The following is a 22,173-nucleotide window of genomic DNA, read 5'->3' as shown; positions in this document are numbered from 1 at the left end:
CTACTGTGAGCTGTTTTCAGGTAAACTTGCAGCTTTGGGACAAGTGATTCAGACCCTGGGTCTGTGTCTGGAGCGGACTGGAGTGTCTAATTCAGCAAGACAGGGTGCTGGAGTCCTGAGCTGGCAGGGAAAACAGAAGCAGGGGTAGTCTTGGTACATTGGGTGGCAGCTCCCAAGGGGGTTTCTGTGATCCAACCCATCACACATACCTATACCACTGCTCTGGCCTCAGAGAAGACAGTGAGGGCCAGCAAAGGCCCTCACATACAATTTAAAGGGACACTACCCAATCCCTTTACACTACACTGGGTTTGCACTGGAAGAACAGAGCTGGAGGAGGACCTAAGACCAAGGCAGGAGGAAGAACTCTCAACCCCAGCAGGGAACATTTTTGTGTGGTGGCTCCCATCTGGTGTCTTCAAGACTCTTTTGGGGGTGGTATTTGGTTACATGATGGAGACAGAGCCTAACCCACAGTTTACACAGGGGTGTCTGGGTGTATGCCCACCAGTGTGCAGGGATGGGGCCGAGAATGCAGAGATGCTCCACTAAATCCCCGGCAAGTGGCGAAGTTCTGAGTTTTCACAGGGGTGGCATTGAGTCCAGAGTATATAGGCAGTATCCAGAATTGTAGAGGCTGGCAGAGGGGCTGCAGAGCTAGGCAGAATCCCCACGGGCCAGATGATTTGGGTTGGTCTTGCCTGGTTAAACATGAGATCAACACACATAACACCCAAGATGGCAACTGACGAATGTAAGTTATCTACTTTGGTCAGCCCTAACAGACTCTACTGTGGAGTCTCTGATGCGTTACGAGATTTGAGCTGGTGCTAAAACATTTTTCACATTCGCCGCATCTATACGGTTTTTCTCCCGTGTGGATTCTCTGGTGTTTAATGAGATTTGACCTTTGGCTGAAGCTCTTGCCGCAACTGGGGCATTTATAAGGCTTTTCTCCTGTATGGATTCTCTGATGCCTAATCAGAGCTGAGCTTTGTGTGTAGCTTCTCCCACAGTCCAGGCATTTATAAGGCCTCTCTCCTGTGTGTAGTCTCTGGTGTCGGATAAGGTCTGAGTTTACACCGAAGCTTTTTCCGCACTCGGGGCATGTATAGGATCGCTTGCCCATGTGCAGTCTCTGGTGCCTAATGAGGGCGGTGCTCACAGTGAAGCTTTTTGCGCATTCGGGACACTTGTAGGGTTTTTCTGCCATGTGTGTTCTCCGATGCTTAACCAGGGCTGAGCTCTGGATGTAGCTTTTCCCGCACTCGGGACACTGATAGGGTCGCTCTCCTGTATGGATCCTCTGGTGTATAGTAAGCTGTGAGCTCACGATGAAGTTTTTCCCGCAGTCGGGGCACATATAAGGTTTCTCCCCCGTGTGGAGTCTCCGGTGCGTGATGAGATTGGAGCTCACGTTGAAGCTTTCCCCGCAGTCAAAGCATTTGTAGGGTCTCTCCCCGGTGTGGATCCGCCAATGGGTGATAAGGTTGGAGCTCCGTTTGAAGCTCTTCCCGCACTCCGTACACGTGTGTCTTCTCTCCCCCTCGGGGTTTCTCGGCTGGGCTGGGGTTTCCTTGAGGCCCTTGCAACCTCCCACACCATTGTTGGATTTGCCACCTTTCTCTGATGGATGATTTCCCTGCTGCCTCTTTAGCCTGTGCTGAATCCCACAGCCTTCTCCCCGCTCGGGGTCCTGGGAGACATGCCCTTCAGCTCTTCCTGATAATGTCCCATGGGGTTCCACTTGTTCAGGACAATCCTGCTGAGGATTTCTCCCCTGGTTCTCACTCACCGTCCCATCATGTGCCGGGATAGAGAATCCAGACATGAGTCCTTCCCTGCACTGGGGAAAAAGGAAAGCTCAAAAAGGGAATAGAAAATCAGGGGGGGTTGGGGAAATGAAATACAGTAACCGCTGGGGTGGTTGAGAAAAAAAGGGACCCGATTTAGACACTAAGAAGAGAGGTCAGTGGGGAGCTATTGCCAGATGTCAGTCGGGATTGGTGGAAACCATGAGTGACGACTGCCATGAGGGTATGACACATGCTGGGCGTAAGAGATGGTGGGGCAGAACTGGGAGAACTCACGAGGTTTTTGAGCGAATCTCAGCTGATGGTTCCCTACATCCATTTAACTGGTTCCCCACCTGCGCAGGTACCGCTCGACATCTCCCTCTCTGCAGAGCCCTGGAGATCTGGGACCCACAGTTCTTCCCCTCTTTCGAACCAGACGATCACGTCAGATTTGGGAAGGAGAAATCCTGCCCAGGGAGTGAAATCAGGCAAGATCAGGATGCATTATATATTCGTAGAATATCAGTCACAAAGAACATTCCCTTATTTTAACCAGCCCCCATGCTGTGGTAGGGATGTGTGAAATGTGAATATAGGGGAACGTGGTCACTGACCCCCACCCCCATGGGAGAGGCAGATGTCTGTGTGGGGAGATATTGCACCTCAGTAGGAGTTTCTGGAGGACATACTAACTCAGACCCAGCTCTGATTTAAAATCCCTGCCTGTTTCTAAACGTGCAGAGGCCAGGGCCGACCCCACAGATGGAGCTAGTCCCAGAAAGGGAGGGGAATTGGGGTTCTGTGTGAGACAGTGAATACAGACGGGAGAAGACAAAGCTTCTGCCCCCGTGTAAATTATGGGGGATGGATATGAAGTAGGATCTCCCTTAGGTTTCTGACTCCCCTGGCCCATGGGAAAAGGTATAGAGCTGAAAGTCTCTCTCTCACCAGACTGGGGACTACGGGGCCGAATCCCCTACAGCCTAAGAGACCAGGAAAGGACCTGAGCAGAAGCCAAATTGGGCACAGCACAGACCCTACAGCTTCTAACAATCAATATTCCTGGGGGAATTCTGCACCAAAAAAATAAAAATTCTGCACACAATATTTGAAAATTTTGCAAAATTCTGCATATTTTATTTGTCAAAATAACACAGTATAATCATGCCAGTTACAATTATTTTGGTAATTTATTTCAAAATATCTGTCAGCAAGTATGTCTGTAACAATACAGATTAAAAAAAAAAAGATTCTGGTAATTTTTTTTTTTTTTTACCAATAGATTCCTTACGAGGCATATTAGTACAGAACTTAGTGTAATTCATTTACATTGCAATACAGAATTGTATTTTCTGCACCTGTCAGAAGCAGTGCAAAGGCTTAGGGGAGTCAGGGGTAACGGAAGAGCTGAGGGAGAGGGAAGGAGCCTAGGAGTGAACCTGGAGGGTGTTGGGTGTGGGTATGTGGTTTTTCTTTGCAGGGGGGGAGGGGGGGAGGGAGAAATGTTACGGTGTTGGGAAGCCTCCTCCATGCATACCCTGGCTGACCCCAAGCCTCTCCCATTCAGCCAGGCACATCTGCCCCTGTCCCTGCACCTCTTATCCCTATGGGTCTCTGCAGCCCCTCTTCCCCCGTCCCTCAACACTGTCACCCCACTAGCTCCTGAGCCCATGCTCCAGTCTGTCCATTCTGAACCCCAGTCTGTGATCCCCCAGCAGCCCTGCGTGCCCCTCTCTGTCCTGACCTGGCTCCGCGAGCAGGGTGCTGTGATAAACTCTACTCCTGGGAGAATTCTGCAGCATGGGGCACAGAATTTTGTATTTTCCCGCATAAGATACATTTTGCCCAAGAAGTGCTGCAGTTTCACCTTTTGCCCACCAGAGGCTGCTGTGGTGCTGCTGTTCTGGCGCCACAATGGCCTCTGGTGGGTAAAAGGCGGAACTGCAGCACTTCTTAGGCAAAACGTTTCTTATGCGGGAAAATACAAAATTATACGAGACAGATGAATTCTGCACATCCGCAGAATGCGCAGAATTCCCCCGGGGGTAAATCAAAAGGACAGGAATCCCCTACCCAGCGAGGTCACCGTCTCGTAATTCTCCTGCATGACGTCCCTGTAGAGGGCACTCTGACCGGGGTCCAGCAGAGCCCCCTGCCCCTCGGTGAAATACACAGCCACCTCCCCTAGGGTCACTGGCACCTGAAACAGCCACAGTCACCCACTCAGTACCTGCTGCCCCAGCCACAATCCCACTATTCACAGGGGAGGAGGGCCAATAAAATGGAAGCTATGGGAGAGCCAGAGCAGCCAGGAGGCTTCAGGGGGTGAGGAGAAAGAGAGAGCTTCTTGTCCTTCCCAGAAGACAAAGGAGGGTGGCGCCATCACATTTAATCACACATCTACTAGCTGATACAGGAGATGGAGGCACCAAGCAGGGGACAGGGACGGAGCCCGGGTGGGAATCCCAATACGCTCCCCATTGCTAGCTGCTGGATGTGAGGAGATAGGGCAGCTCCCCTGGGCCTCACTGCTGGGTGGCCCCTTCATATTTCATAGTAGCCTCTGGCTACTGGGCTCAAGCTTCCACACGGAGAGGCTGGCAAGTTTCCCCATTTCTCTTCAGGGGGTTGTTTACTGTTCCATAAATTGGGGGAATTCTGCCCTCTTCCAACAGGCCTGTTCCTATAAACCAGGACCCAGATTCAACAAGTCCCAGCAGGTTTCTCACACCCTGTCCCCCTCTCTTTCTCCTCTTGTGTCTCCTTCAGGACAGGTCCCTGAGAAATCCCCTACCTGAATCGGCTTCACTGCAGCCATTCCTCTACCCGGCCCCTCAGGAGAATGGGACAATCTGGAGCGAAATGTGGATGTTATTCTGCAGCCTGTCAGGGCAAGAGGAATGATTGTGGTGATTGCAGAAGGAGTTTTAGTCCATTTCACACCCCAATTCTCAACAGGCTCTTTCCTTGCAGAGAGACTCTGCCTGGCTGGGAAATCATTTGGTCACTTTGTAACAGCCCAGACCCAGACTCTCCCAAAGACATTTTTAAACCCTCCGCATAGCAAAGGGAAATTTCACTGCCCCAAAAAACTTTGTTAACACAGAGGTAAGGTGACTGACCCCCCTCGTGTCCTTCCAGACCATTGAATCAACTCTGTGTAAACCTCTGAAAACCAGGAATTAAAGAGTTCCAGTGCACACTAGCCCTGGCAGTGTTTTCGTACTGGGGATGTTTATGGGAACCCCATGGCTTATCACTAGGGCCCTACCAAATTCACGGCCATGAAAAACACGTCATGGATCATGATATCTGGTCTTCCCCCGTGAAATCTGGTCTTTTGTGTGCTTTTACCCAGATTTCACGGGGGGGGGGGGGGGGACCAATGTTTCTCAAATTGGGGATCCTGACCCAAAAGGGAATTTCAGGGGGGTCCGCAAGGTTATTTTTTGCAGGGGTCATGGTATTGTCACCCTTATTTCTGCACTGCCTTCAGAACTGGGCAGCTGGAGAGCAGCGGCTATTGGTCGGGCACCCAGCTCTGAAGCCACCTCACCAGCAGCAGTGCAGTACCGCAACCCTCCCCTACAATAACCTTGCGACCTCCCCACAACTCCTTTTTGGGTCAGGACCCCTACAATTACAACACTGTGAAATTTCAGATTTATATAGCTGATATCATGAAATTTACTATTTTAAAAATCCTATGACCGTGAAATTGACCAAAATGGACCGTGAATTTGGTAGGGCCCTACTTATCACTGGAAGCTGTAGCCGGCTCAGGGTGTGTGTGTGGGGGGGGATAACAGGACAGCAATGGGGTCAGATGTGTAAATCAGGAATAAACCCACACACACACTCTCTCTCGCCGCTCCCTGTTATTGCCCTAACTGCACAGAGATGGCTACATCTGCCACATTTTAAGTTCTCTCTCCCACACATCTTCTTTTCCCTGCATCTCGGTCTTATTTTTCACCCCCTCCCTGACAACTCCTCTGACCAAACGGGATACCCCACTAAGGCTTATTCATGGTCCCCCTGAAGCGTCTCTCTCCTGCAGTTTGGCTCTTGGTGCAGACAACCCCAAAATCGTGAGCCAGACCCCCAAAATCATGACATTTGCTAAAAATAAAAATTAAAAAAATTGCAGATTCGGTTTGTGTGCATTTAGGCTATTGTGGTTTTACTTAAGTCATCAAGCTTTTCTTTGCAACCTTGAAGGCTAGAAGCTGAGTTTTAATGACAGCTGAGAGTCTCACCCTAACGCCTGGACTAGAAGGGCAGTGTCTGCCCTGAGATCTCCCAGACACAGTTTAGAAAGGCAGCAGATCAGTCTCCAAAAAGCGGGAGAAACACTGGACCAGACCAGTGGCTCTCAGCCTTTCCAGATGACTGTCCCCCTTTCAGGAGGCTGGTTTGTCTTGCATACCCCCAAATTTCACCTCACTTAAAAACGACTTGCTTACAAATCAGACATAAAAATACAAAAGTGTCACCACACACTGGTACTGAAAAATTGCTTTCTTTCTCATTTTGTCTGTATGAAATTTTAGCTTGTACTGACTTCACTAGGCTTTTTATGTAGCCTGTTGTAAAACTAGGCAAATAGCTAGGTGAGTTGATCTACCCCCTGGAAGACCTCTGCACACCCCCTGGAATACATGTATCCCTGGTTGAGAACCATTGGACTGGACTAGAGGACCTGGGGCTTTAAGAAAAGCATAAAATAACACGAGACTGGGACTGCCAGATCTGAGACTGTGCAAAGTCACTTTCCTGCCCGGCCCCAGCCCTTTCCCCCAGGTCTTTCCCCTCACCTACAGGCTCCGGCTCCAGCGCTGGTGTCGGCAGAGCCTGGGGCTGGTTCCAAGCACCGGAGAAAGTTCCCACCAGGGCTGAGCACAGAGGGGGTTTAATGCAAGTCTCCCCCCGCACAGACCCCACGCAGCAGCTGCTCAGCGCGAGCTCCCAGGTCACAACAGAGGCAGCAGCATCTTCCATCAGGCTTTAGCACTAACTCACATCAGGATCCGCCTGGGCTCTGATTCCTCTTCCTTTCCCCCCAGCAGCTCCTGCCTCCCTCCTTTCCCCTCCCAGCATCAGCTGCTGGAGCCCAGCTGGTTTAGTCCCTTCCTGTGCCCTTCAATACCAAGTCGGGTAGCAACACTCACAGGGGCTGTCTCAGGCTGGAAGAAGCCTTGTTCCCACAGAGCCGGGAATAGAACCAGGTGTCCGGACTCCCTGCCCATCCCCCCGGCCTGAGATCGTCTCAGCCTGGGGGGATTTGGGTTTGGTTTTCACTACAGCTGGATCCACCCACACCTTGGAGAGGCCCCAGGCACCAGCCAGTCCCCGGCAAGGAGACACCCCACCCCACCCTCCTATGTCCCATTGCAAAACCTTCCCCTGAGCCCTGGCAGCTCAAACCCGGCGGCTGCCCCATGGCCATGGCCCGGGCAGGGAGCGCTGCAGGCAGGGCGCCGCTCCCCGAGCCGCAGCGCTGGGAGGAAGCGGAGCAGAGCCAGTGCTGCCCCCGGTGCCAGGAGCCCATACCCCGGAGCCTGCTGCAGCCCTGGGGGCAGCTGGGGAGCACGGTGGGGATCCCCAGCGGGCAGCTGGGGGAGCGGATCTCCAAGGGGTTTGTGTGGAGCTGGAGGATGCTCCGGTGCTGGGGGGGGGGGCGTGTTCAGAAGTGGGGGGTTGCAGGTGCGAGGAGGGTGCTTATCACTGGGGTGTGTGGGGAGCTGGAGGGTTAGGGGGTGTCACGGGGAGGTTGGGAGCTGGTTGTAACTGGGGGGTGTGGAGCATGTCTGGGGGGGAGTTGGAGCTGGGGTGTGGAGATGGCGTGGGGGGATGTTTGGAGCTGGGATGTTTCAAGTTAGGGGGTGTTGGTGCCTAAGGGCGCCACCTCTCAGGTACAAAAACCGGGACATCTGGGATGATGCAGAGCCCACACAGCTGGCCAGCGGGCGGTATGGAATCAGCACCCTCAGATTTCCTGGGACTGCAGCTTCAAAAAGAAAAAAGGATCATCCGGGGAAAATCTAGGCAGGTGGCAAGTCTGGTGTTTGAGGGGACTGTGGCTTTATGAGGTTGTGTGTGTGTGTGTGAAGGATATTTGGAGCTGGGATTTGTGCCGGGCACTGATTCTAACTTGGGGGGGGGGGGGACGGGGGGTTGAGGTATGATAGTGGGGGGAGCAGGCAGCTGGTATGTGGGAGTTGATTTACGGGGCAGTGGTTGGAGCTGGAGTGGTGGTTGGTGGCTGTGTTTAGAACCAGTCTGCAGGGAGATGTTCGGAGCTGGGGTGAGTTGCAGGGGTGGGAAGGGGTTTGGAATTAAGGCCATTTGGGGGGGGATGATTGGAGCTGGTGGTTTGGGGCTGCATTGCCCCCCCTCCCCCCCCACTTGAGCTGCTAATGTTTTTCTCTGTGGAAAATCCACTGGCCCATGGCCTTGCCCCTCTGACATCTATTTCTGCTTAACCCACAAGACTGAGGGCCTCCTCCTGCCCTGGGATCTGTATGAGCGAGTGCTGGGGATGCTGTACCAGCATCTGCAGGGCAGGACTGGGGCCTGAAATTTGGCAGCTGGGAGGCCATTGGCATCAGTTTGTAAAAAAGCACCTTCTTCCCCCGCTTCCAGGAGATGTCACAAGCGTGTCTGGCCTGTCTGAGGAAAGAAATAGAAGAAGACAAAGCTTATAGGGAGAGGAAAAGCAAAGAGCCACTGGTAAGTACCCACAGCCTCCCACTCAAGTTTACCTGGGATCGGTTTGCCCTGAGCGACATGGCAAATGCAGGGCCCGTCCTGCAAGCATCAGCCAAGAAACCCTCCTCATTGGAGCCTAGGGAGGAGGGCAGGGTTGGGCACATGTTTGGTAACGTGATGATCTCCGGGTGTGAGAGGCTGCTATGCAGGAGAGGGTCTGTCTGTGTATTGGCTTGGGGAGACCCAGCCCAAGGGCTGGTCTGATGTTACAGTGACTGGGGTTTCTCTAGAGCAGTGGTTCTCAATCAGGGGTACATGTACCCTGGGGGTACTCAGAGGTCTTCCAGGGGGTACATCAACTCATCTAGATATTTGCCTAGTTTTACAACAGGCTACATAAAAAGCACTAGTGAAGTCAGTACAAACTCAAATTTCATACAGACAGTGACTTGTTTATCCTGCCCTATATACTATACACTGAAATGTAAGTGCAATATTTATATTCCAATCAATTTATTTTATAATTATATGGCAAAAATGAGAAGTCAGCAATTTTTCAGTAGTAGTGTGGCTGTGACACTTTTGTATTTTTATGTCTGATTTTTGTAAGCAAGTCGTTTTTAAATGAGGTGAAACTTGGGGGTAAACAAGACAAATCAGACTCCTGAAAGGGGTACAGTAGTCTCCCCAGCAGGGCTCCCCACCCCAGCTCACCTCTGTTACGCCCCCTCCCTGAGCACGCCGCCCCCGCCAGCAATGGCCGCTGCGCTGGGAGAGGGAGTCTGAGCCACACGTGTCAGCGTGCCGCTGGCAGCCCAGCCCAGGAACGCTGTAAAAAAAAAATTGGGGGCACCGCTTTTTGGTGCCCCCAAATCTTGGCGCCCTAGGCAACCGCATAGTTTGCCTTAATGGTAGCACTGGCCCTGTGCACACGGGAGAGAAACCCTTCGCCTGCTCTGAGTGCGGGAAGAGCTCTAGCTACAGCTCGTCCCTCGTGATGCACCAGCGAGTCCACACGGGCGAGAGACCCTATCCCTGCCTGGGCTGCAGGAAGAGCTTTCAGCAGAGATCCAACCTGGTTGTGCATCAGATACTTCACTGTGTGAATAGACCTTACAACTAAACAAACGCCTGTCCCATCCCCAGAGCATTTGCAGTTCTCAGGAATGCCAGGGGGCATTCAGTCGCCAGCTGCCTCTCTGGGGTCAGGAGACAGCAGAACCTACTCCAGCCTGATCAGTACCATTCTCTGGCTCGGCAGGCGGAGGAGGAGAGACCCCGGTCGGCTCCACCTTCCTGCTGCAGCCCCAGCTTCTAAGTCCTTTGCTTCATGGCAGGGGAGGAAAGAGATCCTCCCATCTGCCTTCTGTGCCTGGGATGGACGCCTCTCCCTTCCCTATCCCTGGAGAAGGATACTTGGGCCATGCCTCACTCCCGAGACCTGTGCCTAGCTTCCCCCAGCACCTGGGGTGGGATCCCCACTCACCTGAATTTGTTACCTGGGGGATGGACACCCCATAGACCTTGTAATCCCCTCAAAGCCCCCACGGGACTGGCTGCTAGGCCTTGCTGTTTGGGTATCCATTCCCCCAATGGTTATTTGTCTCACGGCCGTTTGTTTTTGCTCATTTTCTCGTCTCTTATCTGTGAGACTTCCCAGATGGCTGAAATATGAAAATTTATCAATAATAAAACAAAAGCATGCTGAGTCTCAGGCCCCTGGTTACAGGAGACTCAGCAGTTTCTTCTGGCACAGAAATCCTTGGGCCGAGAGGCAGCGGCAGGGTGAGGAAGGTTAGATCCTGAGGCCTGCCATGATGTGATGAGAAGGGAGGGTGTGGGGGAATGTGGAGGGCTGGGAGAGCTGTAGGGGGTCGCACTGAAAAGTTGGGAGAGCTGAGAACGGCTAACTCACTGCACCAGCGATGGAGATGCAGGAAACCGCATTGGGGGGGATGCTGTTCCTCAACAGGAAAGGGCTGCAAATGACAGCCCCGGAGGAGGAGTGGGTGTTGATCCTTGACTCCGGAGAGGAGTGTCAGCAGAGCTAAAACAGACCCTGGGGCTACTCTCCCCCCAAGCCATACAAATCAGCTGGAACTGAAGCCAGGTCCCCCCACCCATCACCAAGGCCACAGGGAGACAAAGTCCCAGACAGCTCACCCTATCTACTGCAGTGTCCTGTGTGGGGACAGACATCCCCTGAGGTACGAGGGGAAATATGCACTCTGAGCTGGGACCAGAGGGGGATTAAAGTCTCTTGGGGCCCTGAGCCGGAGCAAGTGAGGGGCCCTGGCGCCAGATCTGTAGTCCCACTCCCGTTCCACCTCTTCCCTGCAACAGCCCCTCCCCCCGCTTGCTTGCTCCTTTCTACCCACCCATCCCCTGCTGCAGCCCCAAGACCAGAGAAGCTCTGTGCCCTCACCTCAGCCCCAGTCCCACAGCAGGTAGCGAGAGCTCCTCCAGGGCCACGGGGGGGGGGGGGATTTTTCTGGGGGCCCCTGTTGGCCTGTGCGATAAACTGCCACTGGCTGGGAGAACCATAGAAATCACAGAAAGCTGCAGTCCATGCCAAGTGGGATCCTCCCTCCCCACATAGAAAGGTGAGGAATTGGGCAAGGGTTAATGTGGGCAGGGGGCACTGGAGCTGTCTGGGTGGGGTGGTGGTGTCTACTCCCAGTGTCCTTACATTGCAGAGAGCTCCAAGGAGCTGAAGGCAGGCAGGGTTTTCCTGGGTAGGGCGAGCGTCTGAGGCCAGGATGGAGCCATGGAGGAAGGGGAAAAGACAATACTGCCTGGGGGCCTCATCTGGCCCCAATAATTTCTGCAGCATGGGGCACGGGTCACTTGCAGGTTTAAACTAGTGTAAATGGTGGATTCTCTGTTACTTGAAGTCTTTAAACCATGATTTGAGGACGTCAGTACCTCAGCCAGAGGTTAGGGGTCTATTACAGGAGTGAGTGAGGCTCTGTGGCCTGCAATGCACAGGAGGTCAGACTAGATGATCATGATGGGCCCTTCTGGCCTTAAAGTCTATGAGTGTGCAGGGCTGCAGGCTGTCTGGGGAGGGTCAGCACAGGGAGGAGACAGTCTCGGCCATGGGTGTCACTGTCAGGGACAGAGATTCCTTCTGGCCTGGGCTGGGACCGGGCAGATTATCAGGGGAGCTGCGTTTTTACCCCCAGCACTGAGACCAGGACAGAAATAAGGGCGTAGCATCCTGGAGAAGGTGTCAGTGAAAATGAAGAGATGGGACCTGTCAGTCACATTGAAAAATGAGACCTCGCCCGCCTCATAGTCCAGGAAAATCCCCACCTGGCTGGGCCTGACGCTCACGGGACAGGGGGTCAAGTGGGAGGGACAGGCATTGTATTCTCCATCCCTCAGCCTCACGGCCCAGTATCCATTCCCAGCTGTGACTGTGAGCGGCCCCTTCCTACTCACAGATTCCCTACAAACCCTCGGGTCCCAGCCTGTCTTGTCTCCCACCTCCACCATCCAGTAATATCTCCTGCCTATGAATTCATCAGTGCCCAGGACACAGACACAAGGTTCAAACCTCTCAGGCTTTTCAGGCAGATCCTGTCGTGTGTCTGTGCACCCAGTCAGACAAGCCAGGGGCTCTGGCAGGCTTAGATGTGCAGGTCCTAAACTGCACATGGATGGAGCTTGTTAACTCATCAGCGCGAGGTAGGAGTTGGGCTCTGGACTCAATGTATGGCCCACACTCCGCCACACCAAATGTGACTGCATCAGGGATGGGGCATAATTTGACTCTGGAACTCCTCCCATAAAGTCTTCTGTGCATCTGTCCCAACCCCAGGCCAGGGACACCGGACCGGGGGGAGCCAGGGGCTCATGGCCCCCTCACTTTTTAACAGCTGTAAGGGAGAGCCGGGGGGGTGATGGACGGAGAGGAGCAAGCAGGGGACAGAGTCTCTGTCAAGGCTGCTTCCCCACTCTGAACTTTAGGGTACAAATGTGGGGGCCTGCATGAAACTTCTAAGCTTAACTACCAGCTTAGATCTGGTCCGCTGCCACCACTCCCAATGTGCTAATTCCCTTCCCTGGGTAGCCTTGAGAGACTCTTCACCAATTCCCTGGTGAATACAGATCCAAACCCCTTGGATCTTAAAACAAGGAGAAATTAACCATCCCCCCTCCTTTCTCCCACCAACTCCTGGTGGATCAAGATCCAACCCCCTTGGATCTAAAAACAAGGAAAAATCAATCAGGTTCTTAAAAAGAAGGCTTTTAATTAAAGAAAAAGGTAAAAATCATCTCTGTAAAATCAGGATGGGAAATAACTTTACAGGGTAATCAAACTTAAAGAGCCCAGAGGACCCCCCTCTAGCCTTAGGTTCAAAGTTACAGCAAACAGAGGTAAACACCCTAGTAAAAGGTACATTTACAAGTTGAGAAAACAAAGATAAAACTAACACGCCTTGCCTGGCTGTTTACTTACAAGTTTGAAATATGAGAGACTTGTTCAGAAAGATTTGGAGAGCCTGGATTGATGTCTGGTCCCTCTTAGTCCCAAGAGCGAACAACCCCAAAAACAAAGAGCACAAACAAAAAGCCTTCCCCCTACCAAGATTTGAAAGTATCATGTCCCCTTATTGGTCCTTTGGGTCAGATGTCCGCCAGGTTACCTGAGCTTCTTAACCCTTTACAGGTAAAAGGATTTTGGAGTCTCTGGCCAGGAGGGATTTTATAGTATTGTACACAGGAGGGCTGTTACCCTTCCCTTTATAGTTATGACAGTCTCGGAGGGATGAGCCAGCGCGGGAGCAGGGTCTCGGCGGGAGAAGCAGTGGTGCGAGGCCAGGAGCTTGCAGGGAATAGGCGGTGTAAGGGTGGGGCTTCAGGGGAATGGGCAGTGTGAGGGCAGGACCTCAGCGGGAGGGGCAGCATGGGGGGGGTGAGGCCTTGAGGGTGGGGCAGTGGGGTCACAGTTCAGGTGTTGGTGGCCCCCCCAATTTTAAGGACCTTCTGCCACTCCTGCCTCCAGCCCCTCCACACCCACCCTGGCGGCCAGAGTTGGTTCAATGGGGGGAGCGGGGGACGGACAGCAACAGCATCAGATGAAGCTGGCAGGGTTCCATCCTCTGCGGCTCACAAGGGAGGCCCCTCCCCAGAGCCTTCTACCCCAACCCCTTCACTCCCGACCCCTCTTCGGTAGTGGACGGGACAGCGTGGCCGATATCATGAGCGGGTGATTCCTGAGTCCAGCACAGGCTGCAGGGGGATCCAATCCCCTCCCAAGAGTTCCCATAGGAGCTGAGAGAGGCCTGAAGCTGCCCAGAGATGGGGGATTTTGTGTTTATTCTGCAGACCCTGCCTCCTGCCCCAGGGACTATACAGGGCAGGGAGGAAAAGCCCACTCTGTCCTGGGGGTTAGGATGCTTTGCCTCTATTTCCATCAGTGACTGTGATCTAAAATTAGGGACTAAACAGCTACTAATGGGGGCACAGGTTACTTTCCCTTTAATCCCAGTGACCAACCTCTGTCCCCGGCCCTGACACTCTCTCCCCCAGTGGATGCAACTCTGGATCCAGACACGGCTCAGCCCAACCTCAGATCAGAAAAGTGAGTGATGGGAGACACATGACAGGATCTGCCCGACAATCCTGAGAGATTTGACACATGCCCTGAAGTTCTGGGGGCGGAGGGATTCGTGGGTGGGCGGGAGGCGTCATGGGGAGGTGGAGGTGGGAGATGACACTGAATGAGAACTGGGATGTGGTAGGGAATCTATGAGCAGGAAGTGGAGGGATGAACTGCCCTATGAGAATGGAGACTGGTAAGGCTGATAAGTGGATATGAATACGAAGCTTTTCCCCTCTTCCCGTGAGCATCAGGCCCAGCCGGGTGAGAATTTTTGTGGACTCTGAGGCAGGTGAGGTCTCATTTTGCAAAGTAATTGGCAGGTCCCATCTCCTTGCTTTTGTCTCCCCTTGGCACTCTGCCCACTCACAGCTCAGGCTGAGGGATTCTTTGCCATAGGGAACTGGGGGGTCTCCCTGGCCATTCTTATTTGGTGCTTAGTTAGGGTTCAGCTTGAATCCCCTACACCTGAAAGCTCTGAACTCAGGGCCGGTGCAAGGAAGTTTCGCGACCTAGGCGAAACTTCCACCTTGCGCCCCCCCCCCAGCCCTGCAGCAGCTCCCCGCCCCCCCCTGCCCTGAGGCCCCCCCCCCCCCCGCGGCAGCTCCCCCCCCGGCAGCTCCCCCCACCCGGGAGCCGTGCGGCAGCTCCCCACCCCAGCTCACCTCTGCTCCGCCTCCTCCCCGAGCACGCCGCCCCCGCTCTAATTCTCCTCCCCTCCCAGGCTTGCGGCGCCAAACAGCTGATTGGCGGCGCAAGCCTGGGAGGCGGGAGAAGTGGAGCGGCGACCGTGCAGCAGCCCAGCCCAGGAATGCTATAAAAAAAAATTGAGGGCACTGCTTTTTGCCGCCCCCAAATCTTGGCACCCTAGGCAACCGCCTAGTTTGCCTAAATGGTAGCACCGGCCCTGTCTGAACTATACTCCTGAGCCCCCTGAAGTGACCCCCACACAATCTCCCAGTGGCCATAGTCCTGGTTAAACAGACCCTTTCCCTCTGTGGGGACAGCTGTGCTGCTGCTCTCACACAAAGCGGGCAGGGCCCAAGGTGCGTAGGACATTGTAGCAGGACATATGGACCACAGATGCTCTATGTGTACTTGGTCTGTAACCCAGCAGAGCTGAGACAACTGGAGAGGGCTGTGTCTCCTTTCAAAAGGGCCTCATGCCTTGGTCTCTGCCCCATGCAAATATCACACTATCAAACCCCCAATTCAGACAGTGCCCAGTGAACTCTCTGATCCCCACCATCAGTCTCATATTCCCAACCACCCACACACAACACATATCCCTTCCCCGCCCCACACCCCTACTATCTGCAAGAAGGTGATGCTCACCTCCAATTTATCTGGCGAATCTCTACTCAAATATTGTTTGCTCTCTGGTTTAAGGATGAGCACTTACTCTCCGAAGCATCAAGCTGCAATGCTCAAGTTGCGATAGAGGGGGTCAGATAAGTCACATGGCCTTATTTCTATGCCTGATTGGGCAAGTAAAGACCCACTTCTGGCATGAATAATCACATGGGAGAATTTAAAACCTGGTTTCCCCAAATAGTCGTAGTTGATTAAGGGCTTGTCTACATAGGGAAAGAGACCGGAACAGCTATTGCTGAATGATTTTGGAAGTAGATTAAGCTAAACCACAAAAAGTCACTCTTGATATGGTATAAGAGCATCCGCACAGGGAATTATTGTGGAATAGCGCTTGTGCTTTACATTCATACCCTAGCTTATTTTGGAATAACTTCCCTGCGTAGATAAGCCCTTAGAAAGTTGCTTCTAAGTTTCCCGTTACAGGTGATCAATCTGCTTGAGGGGAAAAGTGACAATGAACATGTTTCAAAAGTCACGGCTTGTTCACTGAAGTGGTTCTGCAGTATTCCGCCAGGGATGAGATCCCTCAACTGGGGGGCATTAGCCCTTTGGGGAATAATGCAACACGGGTGCTAATTGCCTAGCAGAGAGGGCACTGGCCTGCGACTGGAGTTTAATTCATGGAATCACAGAACCATAGTGTGAGAAGTGACCGCAAGGGTCATCTAATCTCACCCCCTGCCAAGATGCAGGGTTTGCTGTGTGTAAATTATCCAAGACAGATGGCTCTCCAGCCTCCTTTTGAAAACCTCCAGTGAAGAAGCTTCCACAACCTCCCCGAGGCATCTGTTCAGTTGGCCTATTGTTCTTACAGTTAGGAAGTTTTTCCTGAGATTTAATCTAAATTTGCTGTGCTGTAGTTTGAACCCATTGCCTCTTGTCCTGCCCTCTGTGGCAAAAGAGAACAACTTTCTCCATCTTTTTTATGGCAACTTTCAAGTATTTGAAGACCGCTGTCATGTCCCCCCTTCATCTCCTCTTTTCCAAACTAAACATACCCAGTTCCTTCAGCCTTTGCTCATCTGGCTGCATTCCATCCCTCTGATCATTTGTCACTTGCCTCTGGGTCCTTTCCAGTTTCTCCACATCTTTTCTATACACTGGTGACCAAAATTGGGCACAGCCTCCAGCTGAGGCCTAACCAGCACGGAATAGAGTGGCACTATCATCTCCCATGACTTGCATGCTGTGCCTCTGTTAATGCAACCGAAAGTTGCATTTGCTTTTTTTGCAACAGCATCGCACTGCTGACTCATGTTGAGGCTGTGATCCAACATAACTCCCAGGTCATTCTCAGCAGTGCTGCTGCCAAGCCAGTTACCCCCCATTCTGTAGTTGTGCATATGGTTTTTCTTCAGTAAGTGCAGCACTTTACATTTGCCTTTCTTGAATTTCATTTTGTTGTCTAAAGCCCAGTTCTCTTATTTATCAAGATCCCGCTGAACTTTAGCTCTATTCTCCAAAATGTGTCATCTGCAAATCTGATCAGGATGCTCTCTAGTCCTACATCCAGGTCATTAATGCAGATGTTAAACAACACTGTACACAGAACAGGTCCCTATGGAACCCCACCCGAGACCTTCCTCCAATCTGACATCATTCAATTAATAATTACCCTTTGTCTGCGGTTGTTTAACCAATTACATATCCATTGAATGGTAGTTCTGCCAAGCCCACATTTCTCCAGCTTACTTATCAAAATGTGATGCGGGACTGTGGCAGAAGCCTTGCTGAAGTCCAGGTAAGTTATGTCCACCACATTTCCTCCATCCACCAAACCAGTTACTCTGTCAAAGAAGGAAATCAAGCTGGTTTGGCATGATTTGTTCTTAGTAAATCCATGCTGGCTCCTTGTGATTGTCCTTAGATGTGCGGGTTACCCCTTCATCCTCCAGGTATTCGCAAATTGAATGTTATACATTGCTCTGTTACAGGGGTGGCCAAATTTACTGATCCTCCAAGCCACATACGACAATCTTCAGAAGTTCAAGAACCAGGGCGTGACTGCCAAGGCTCATGGCTTCAGCCTTGCAGGTGTTGGGGGGGGGGGGGTGTCTCAGGCCTCAGCGCCATGGGAGATGCCTGCCAGGGCTCGGGGCTGAAGCCCTGCTCCTGCTGAAGTTCCAAGCCCCAGCAGACGTGCCCTGTGGGACTGAAGCCCTGAGACCTCCTGTCCCGCTGGGCAGAAGCCTGAAGTGACGCATGTGGAGGGAGGCACATGGGGTCACATACCCCCCCTCCCCGATTTTTGTCAGGGTTTGCTGGCCCCGCTCGGTTACATGGTGCTGCAGGACCCCCTCCCTGCATAGCAGCTGCTGGAGCTGGCAAGCTGGGAGCTGCGGCCCTGGGGAGAGACAGCGGCAAACAGCTGGGAGCTGCAGGGAGAGCCGCTGCTTTTGCTGCAGCCTCTCCTCGGGGAGCTAAAGCAGCGACCCCTCCCTGCAGCTCCCAGCTGTTTGCTGCTGCCTCTCCATGCGGAGCGAGCGAACACCTGGGAGCTGCAGGGAGGGACTGCTGAGGGTAAGAGGAGGTGTGTGCTTGGGGGGCATGACTCAAGCTGTTGGGGGGGGGCAAACCTTTAAATTGTGCCCCCCCCCTCTGTTTTCAGCAGCCACCAATCGTCTCTGGCAGAAGCCCCTAGCCCCGCCACCAGGCAGAAGCCCTAAGCTCCCCCCCCCCACCAGTCTGATAGGCGGAGAATGGGGTAGGGGGGGCTCCGTGAGCCGCACCTGAACTGTAAAAGAGCCGCATGTGGCTCACGAACTGCAGTTTGGCCACCTCTGGTCTAGTAGCTTCCCAGGTATCAAAGTCAGACTGACTGGTCTATAGTTCCCAGGCTCCTCCTTCCCAAATCCCAAGCTTGGCCGGGGACCCCGGACAAGTTACTTCCCCATCTCTAACGGGGGACAATGGCATTCACCTCCGTCAGCTTTGAGATCTCTGGATGAATGGCCCTATAGCAGAATTAGGTATTATCATCATCAACTAGTGCTGCCCCAACCACTCCAGTAGAGCTGTACCACTGTTCGCCAGCAGAGGGTCTAGCCCTGTGTTTCTTCTCCTGCAACTTCCTAATTCCCCACATAACCCATCTCTCCCGCATGCAGGGCTGTCACTAACGGGGTGTGGGGCCCGGGACATAGAAACTCTGCACTTATCTGCTGGGGGGTGCTCCCCCCATCTCTGCCCAGGCCCCACCCACTCCACCTCTTCCCCCAGGGCCCCACCCCACCCTGCTTCTTCCGACCCCTGCTCTGCCCCACCTCTTCCCGCCTCCTCCCCACCCAGTTCCAACCCCTCTCCTGAGCGCGCTGCACCATCGCTCCTCTCCCCTCCCCACCAGTGCCAGATGCCGCAAAACAGCTGATCAGCAGCAGGCGCTGAGAGGGAGGTGCTGATTGGAGGGGCCCGCCAATGGGCAGGAGGTGCTGGGAGGAGGGGGAGGTTGGTAGGGGGGACTCCTCCTTCCCCCCCCCACCCGCTGCTCACCTCCCTGTTTGCCTCCTCACCCCTCTCGCCCGCCTGCCTCACCTCCCCACCGGGCGCCCACCTCCTCATGAAGCGCGGGGGCCCCCAAAGCACGGGGCCCGGGGCTGTCGCTCCGATTGGCCGTACCCTAGGGACAGCTCTGCCCCCATGCTGGTGGCTGGAAGTTGAAGCTAGATAAATTCAGACGGGAAATAAGCACACATTTTAACAGTGAGGGTAATTGACCATCAGAACAACTTACCAAGGGTGATAGTGGAGTCTCCATCACTGAAAATCTTTAAATCAAGATTGAATGTTTTTTCTAAAAGTCAGGCTCTGGTTCAAACGGGCACCGTTCCAGGGAAGTCCTATGGCCTGTGTTACACAGGAGGTCAGACTAGATGATCACAATGGTCCCTTCTGGTCTTGGAATCTAGGAATAATCTTCACCCACTGAGCACATCCTCCCTAATTCCCCAGCACTCGAGAAGAGGGCTCTATAATTCCCCCCCAATCCCCGCCCCAGCATGCAGGGCTATGTAATTCCCCCCCGGCACACAGGGCTCCAGACAAGCTCCACCAGCTTCTCAAGAAAGTAGAAGGAAGTTTCAGGGAGGGAACTTTTTTATTCACGTCGGACAGGAAGTGACCCGGACACGGCACGGAACCGGGAAACTAAACAAAGGTGTCTGGAGAGAAGGGAGGTCTCTGCTCCCCCAACCTCAGGGCGTGGAGCGGGCAGGTGCCGTGGGGAACAGAGTCGTCATCCACTCCAGGGTGATGGAAGCACTGGTGGAAGTGGGGGAGGGGGTTCTTACCCATCCTCCCCTGGAGGAGAAGGGTGTGTGTGTTTGTGTGTGTGTGTCTCTCTCTCTCTCTCCAGACTCCCCATCAGATCAGCAGGAGGCGCGAGGTCTCCAGACAGCTGGATCTGCAGCAGCGGCAGCAAAAGGCTCTGTCTCACAAAGCCTATGGGTCAGCTGCTGCCTTGTCCTGGCCCCAGAGAGGCTGGCGGGTGATCACTCCCGCTGGCTGGCCCTAGCCGCGGGACCAAGGGCACCATGGCCCCCGTGATGCAGCCTGCGGTGGGTGATGACATTGGAGCTCTGGCTGAAGCGTTTCCCGCAGTCGGGGCAGACGTAGGGTTTCTCTCCGGTGTGGGTCCTGCGGTGCTTGGTGAGGGAGGAGTTGACGTTGAAGCCTTTCCCACAGTCCAGGCAGACGTAGGGCCGCTCCCCGGTGTGCACCCTCTGGTGGGTGGTGAGGTGGGCTCGCTGGCTGTACTGCCGCCCGCACTCACCGCACCGGAAGGGCTTCTCTCCCGTGTGGATGCGCCGGTGCCGCACCAAGTTGGAGACCACGGCGAAGCTCTTCCCGCAGTCGCCGCAGATGAAGGGGGTCTCCCCGGTGTGGCTGCGCTGGTGGGTGAGGAGGTAGGAGCTGGTGGTGAAGCCCTTCCCGCAGTCGGAGCACTTGTAGCGCTTTTCGCGCCGGGAGGCGCTCTGGTGACGGGCCAGGTGGGGCCGGTCGCTGAAGCCCTTCCCACAGTCGGCGCAGCTGTAGGGCCGCTCGCCGGTGTGGGTGCGCTGGTGGGCAATCAGCTTGGAGCTGATGGTGAAGCCTTTCCCGCAGTCGGGGCACTTGTAGGGCCGCTCGCCCGTGTGCAGCCGCTGGTGGGTCAGCAGGTTGGAGCTGCCGCTGAAGCATTTCCCGCAGTCGCTGCAGGCGTAGGGCCGCTCCCCGGTGTGGATGCGCCGGTGCTTGATGAGGTCTGAGCTGACGTTGAAGCACTTCCCGCACTCCAGGCAGACATAGGGACGCTCGCCGGTGTGCAGCCGCCGGTGGGTGACCAGGTGGGAGCGCTGGCTGCAGCGCCGCCCGCAGTCGGGGCACTTGTAGGGCTTTTCGCCCGTGTGGCTCCGCTGGTGACGCACCAGGTTGGAGACCACGTTGAAGCGCTTCCCGCAGTCCCCGCAGGCGTAGGGTTTCTCTCCGGTATGGATCCGCCGGTGGGTGACCAAGGCCGAGCTGTGCCCGAAGCCTTTCCCACAGTCGGGGCATTTGTAGGGCTTCTCGCCGGCGTGCCCACGCTGGTGCCGCAGGAGGTTGGAGAAGGCACCGAAGGTTTTGCCACAGTCAGCGCATGGGTGGGGTCTCTTTCCCCCATGGGTCCTCTGATGCGCCAGGAGGTTGGACCGCTGACGGAAGCTCTTCCCGCAGTCTTTGCATGTGTTCAGTCTCTCCCTGGGGCGCGGGCCCTTGCGCAACAGGGAGTCTTTGCGGGTCCTGAATATTTCCCCGAGGCGAGTGGGATGATCTGAACAGGAGTCAATTCCCTGCACTGGGGAGAAAGGAAACCTCAGAGAGGGGAACAGCAAAGGGGAGAAAATAAACCAAAATAACTGCTGGGGAGACTGAAAAATCAGGAGTCAAGCCCTTCCCCCGAGGAGAAAGGAGCAAGTCTACCTCTGCATCCCCCTGAACACTCAGCAGGGAGGGAGGTTCTGCAAGGTGTCGGTCAAGATGGGTGGGAAGCCATGAGCAACGTCTGCCGTGAGGATATGACCCCTGACGGGGACAATCCTGATCAGGGCGAGGCAAGGTATGAGGCAGAACTGGGGGTGCTCATGGGGCCTTTGTGGGAATCCCAGCTGTCTTCTTCACTCACCGATGGCATCTGTGTCAGTTTCATGGATTCCTCACCTGGGCAGTCTCCTCTCGGGTTCTCCCTTTCCCCAGAGCCTTGGAGATCCGGGACCCATGGCTCTTCCTCTTGTTGCCGCCGGGAGACAGTGTTGGGTTTGGGAATCGGAGATCCTGTTCACGAGACAGCAGAGAGGCAAAGACCCTGGTTGGTTAAACTGTCCTGGGAATTTACGGCAAGAATGTTTTGGGATTTGGATGGAGGGGGAACATTCATGGACCCCTTGGGGAAATCTCCCTCTGCCCCTTTGAAAGCCCAGGAGGTGGAGACAGGATTTAGGATCGTTCCATTTCCAAATCTCTCATCCCATGGGAGGAAGCGTGGTGGTTCTGGCCTCATCACAGAAATCTCGAAGACCTAGGCCGATCCCAGAGCTGCAGGGACTACACAGTTTCTAACAAACAATGGGAAAACACACCCTCCCTTACCCTGTGAGGTCCTGTTCGCATAGTTCTCCTGCATGGCGTCCCTGTAGAGGGCCCTCTGACTGGGGTCAGTGAAATACAAAGCCA

General features: G+C 54.1%; 1 protein-coding gene across 1 annotated transcript; it reads right to left on the bottom strand.

Annotated features, from left to right (window-relative positions):
• Window positions 1-778: 778 nt before the first annotated feature.
• Window positions 779-22,123, bottom strand: LOC135887536 (zinc finger protein 436-like). Its single transcript, XM_065415265.1, has 6 exons — window positions 22,090-22,123; window positions 21,661-21,774; window positions 20,018-21,298; window positions 4,591-4,679; window positions 3,883-3,996; window positions 779-1,846 (listed from the first exon to the last, which is right to left on the bottom strand). Exons 1-6 carry the CDS (start codon window positions 22,121-22,123, stop codon window positions 779-781), a joined length of 2,700 nt encoding a protein of 899 aa, XP_065271337.1.
• Between the last annotated feature and the right edge of the window lie 50 nt (window positions 22,124-22,173).

The sequence above is a fragment of the Emys orbicularis genome, chromosome 13 (assembly GCF_028017835.1).
Source record: "Emys orbicularis isolate rEmyOrb1 chromosome 13, rEmyOrb1.hap1, whole genome shotgun sequence".
NCBI classification, from domain to species: Eukaryota; Metazoa; Chordata; order Testudines; family Emydidae; genus Emys; species Emys orbicularis.
The sequence above is the reverse complement of the archived record's forward strand: the minus strand, read 5'-3'. Positions and strand labels throughout refer to the sequence as shown.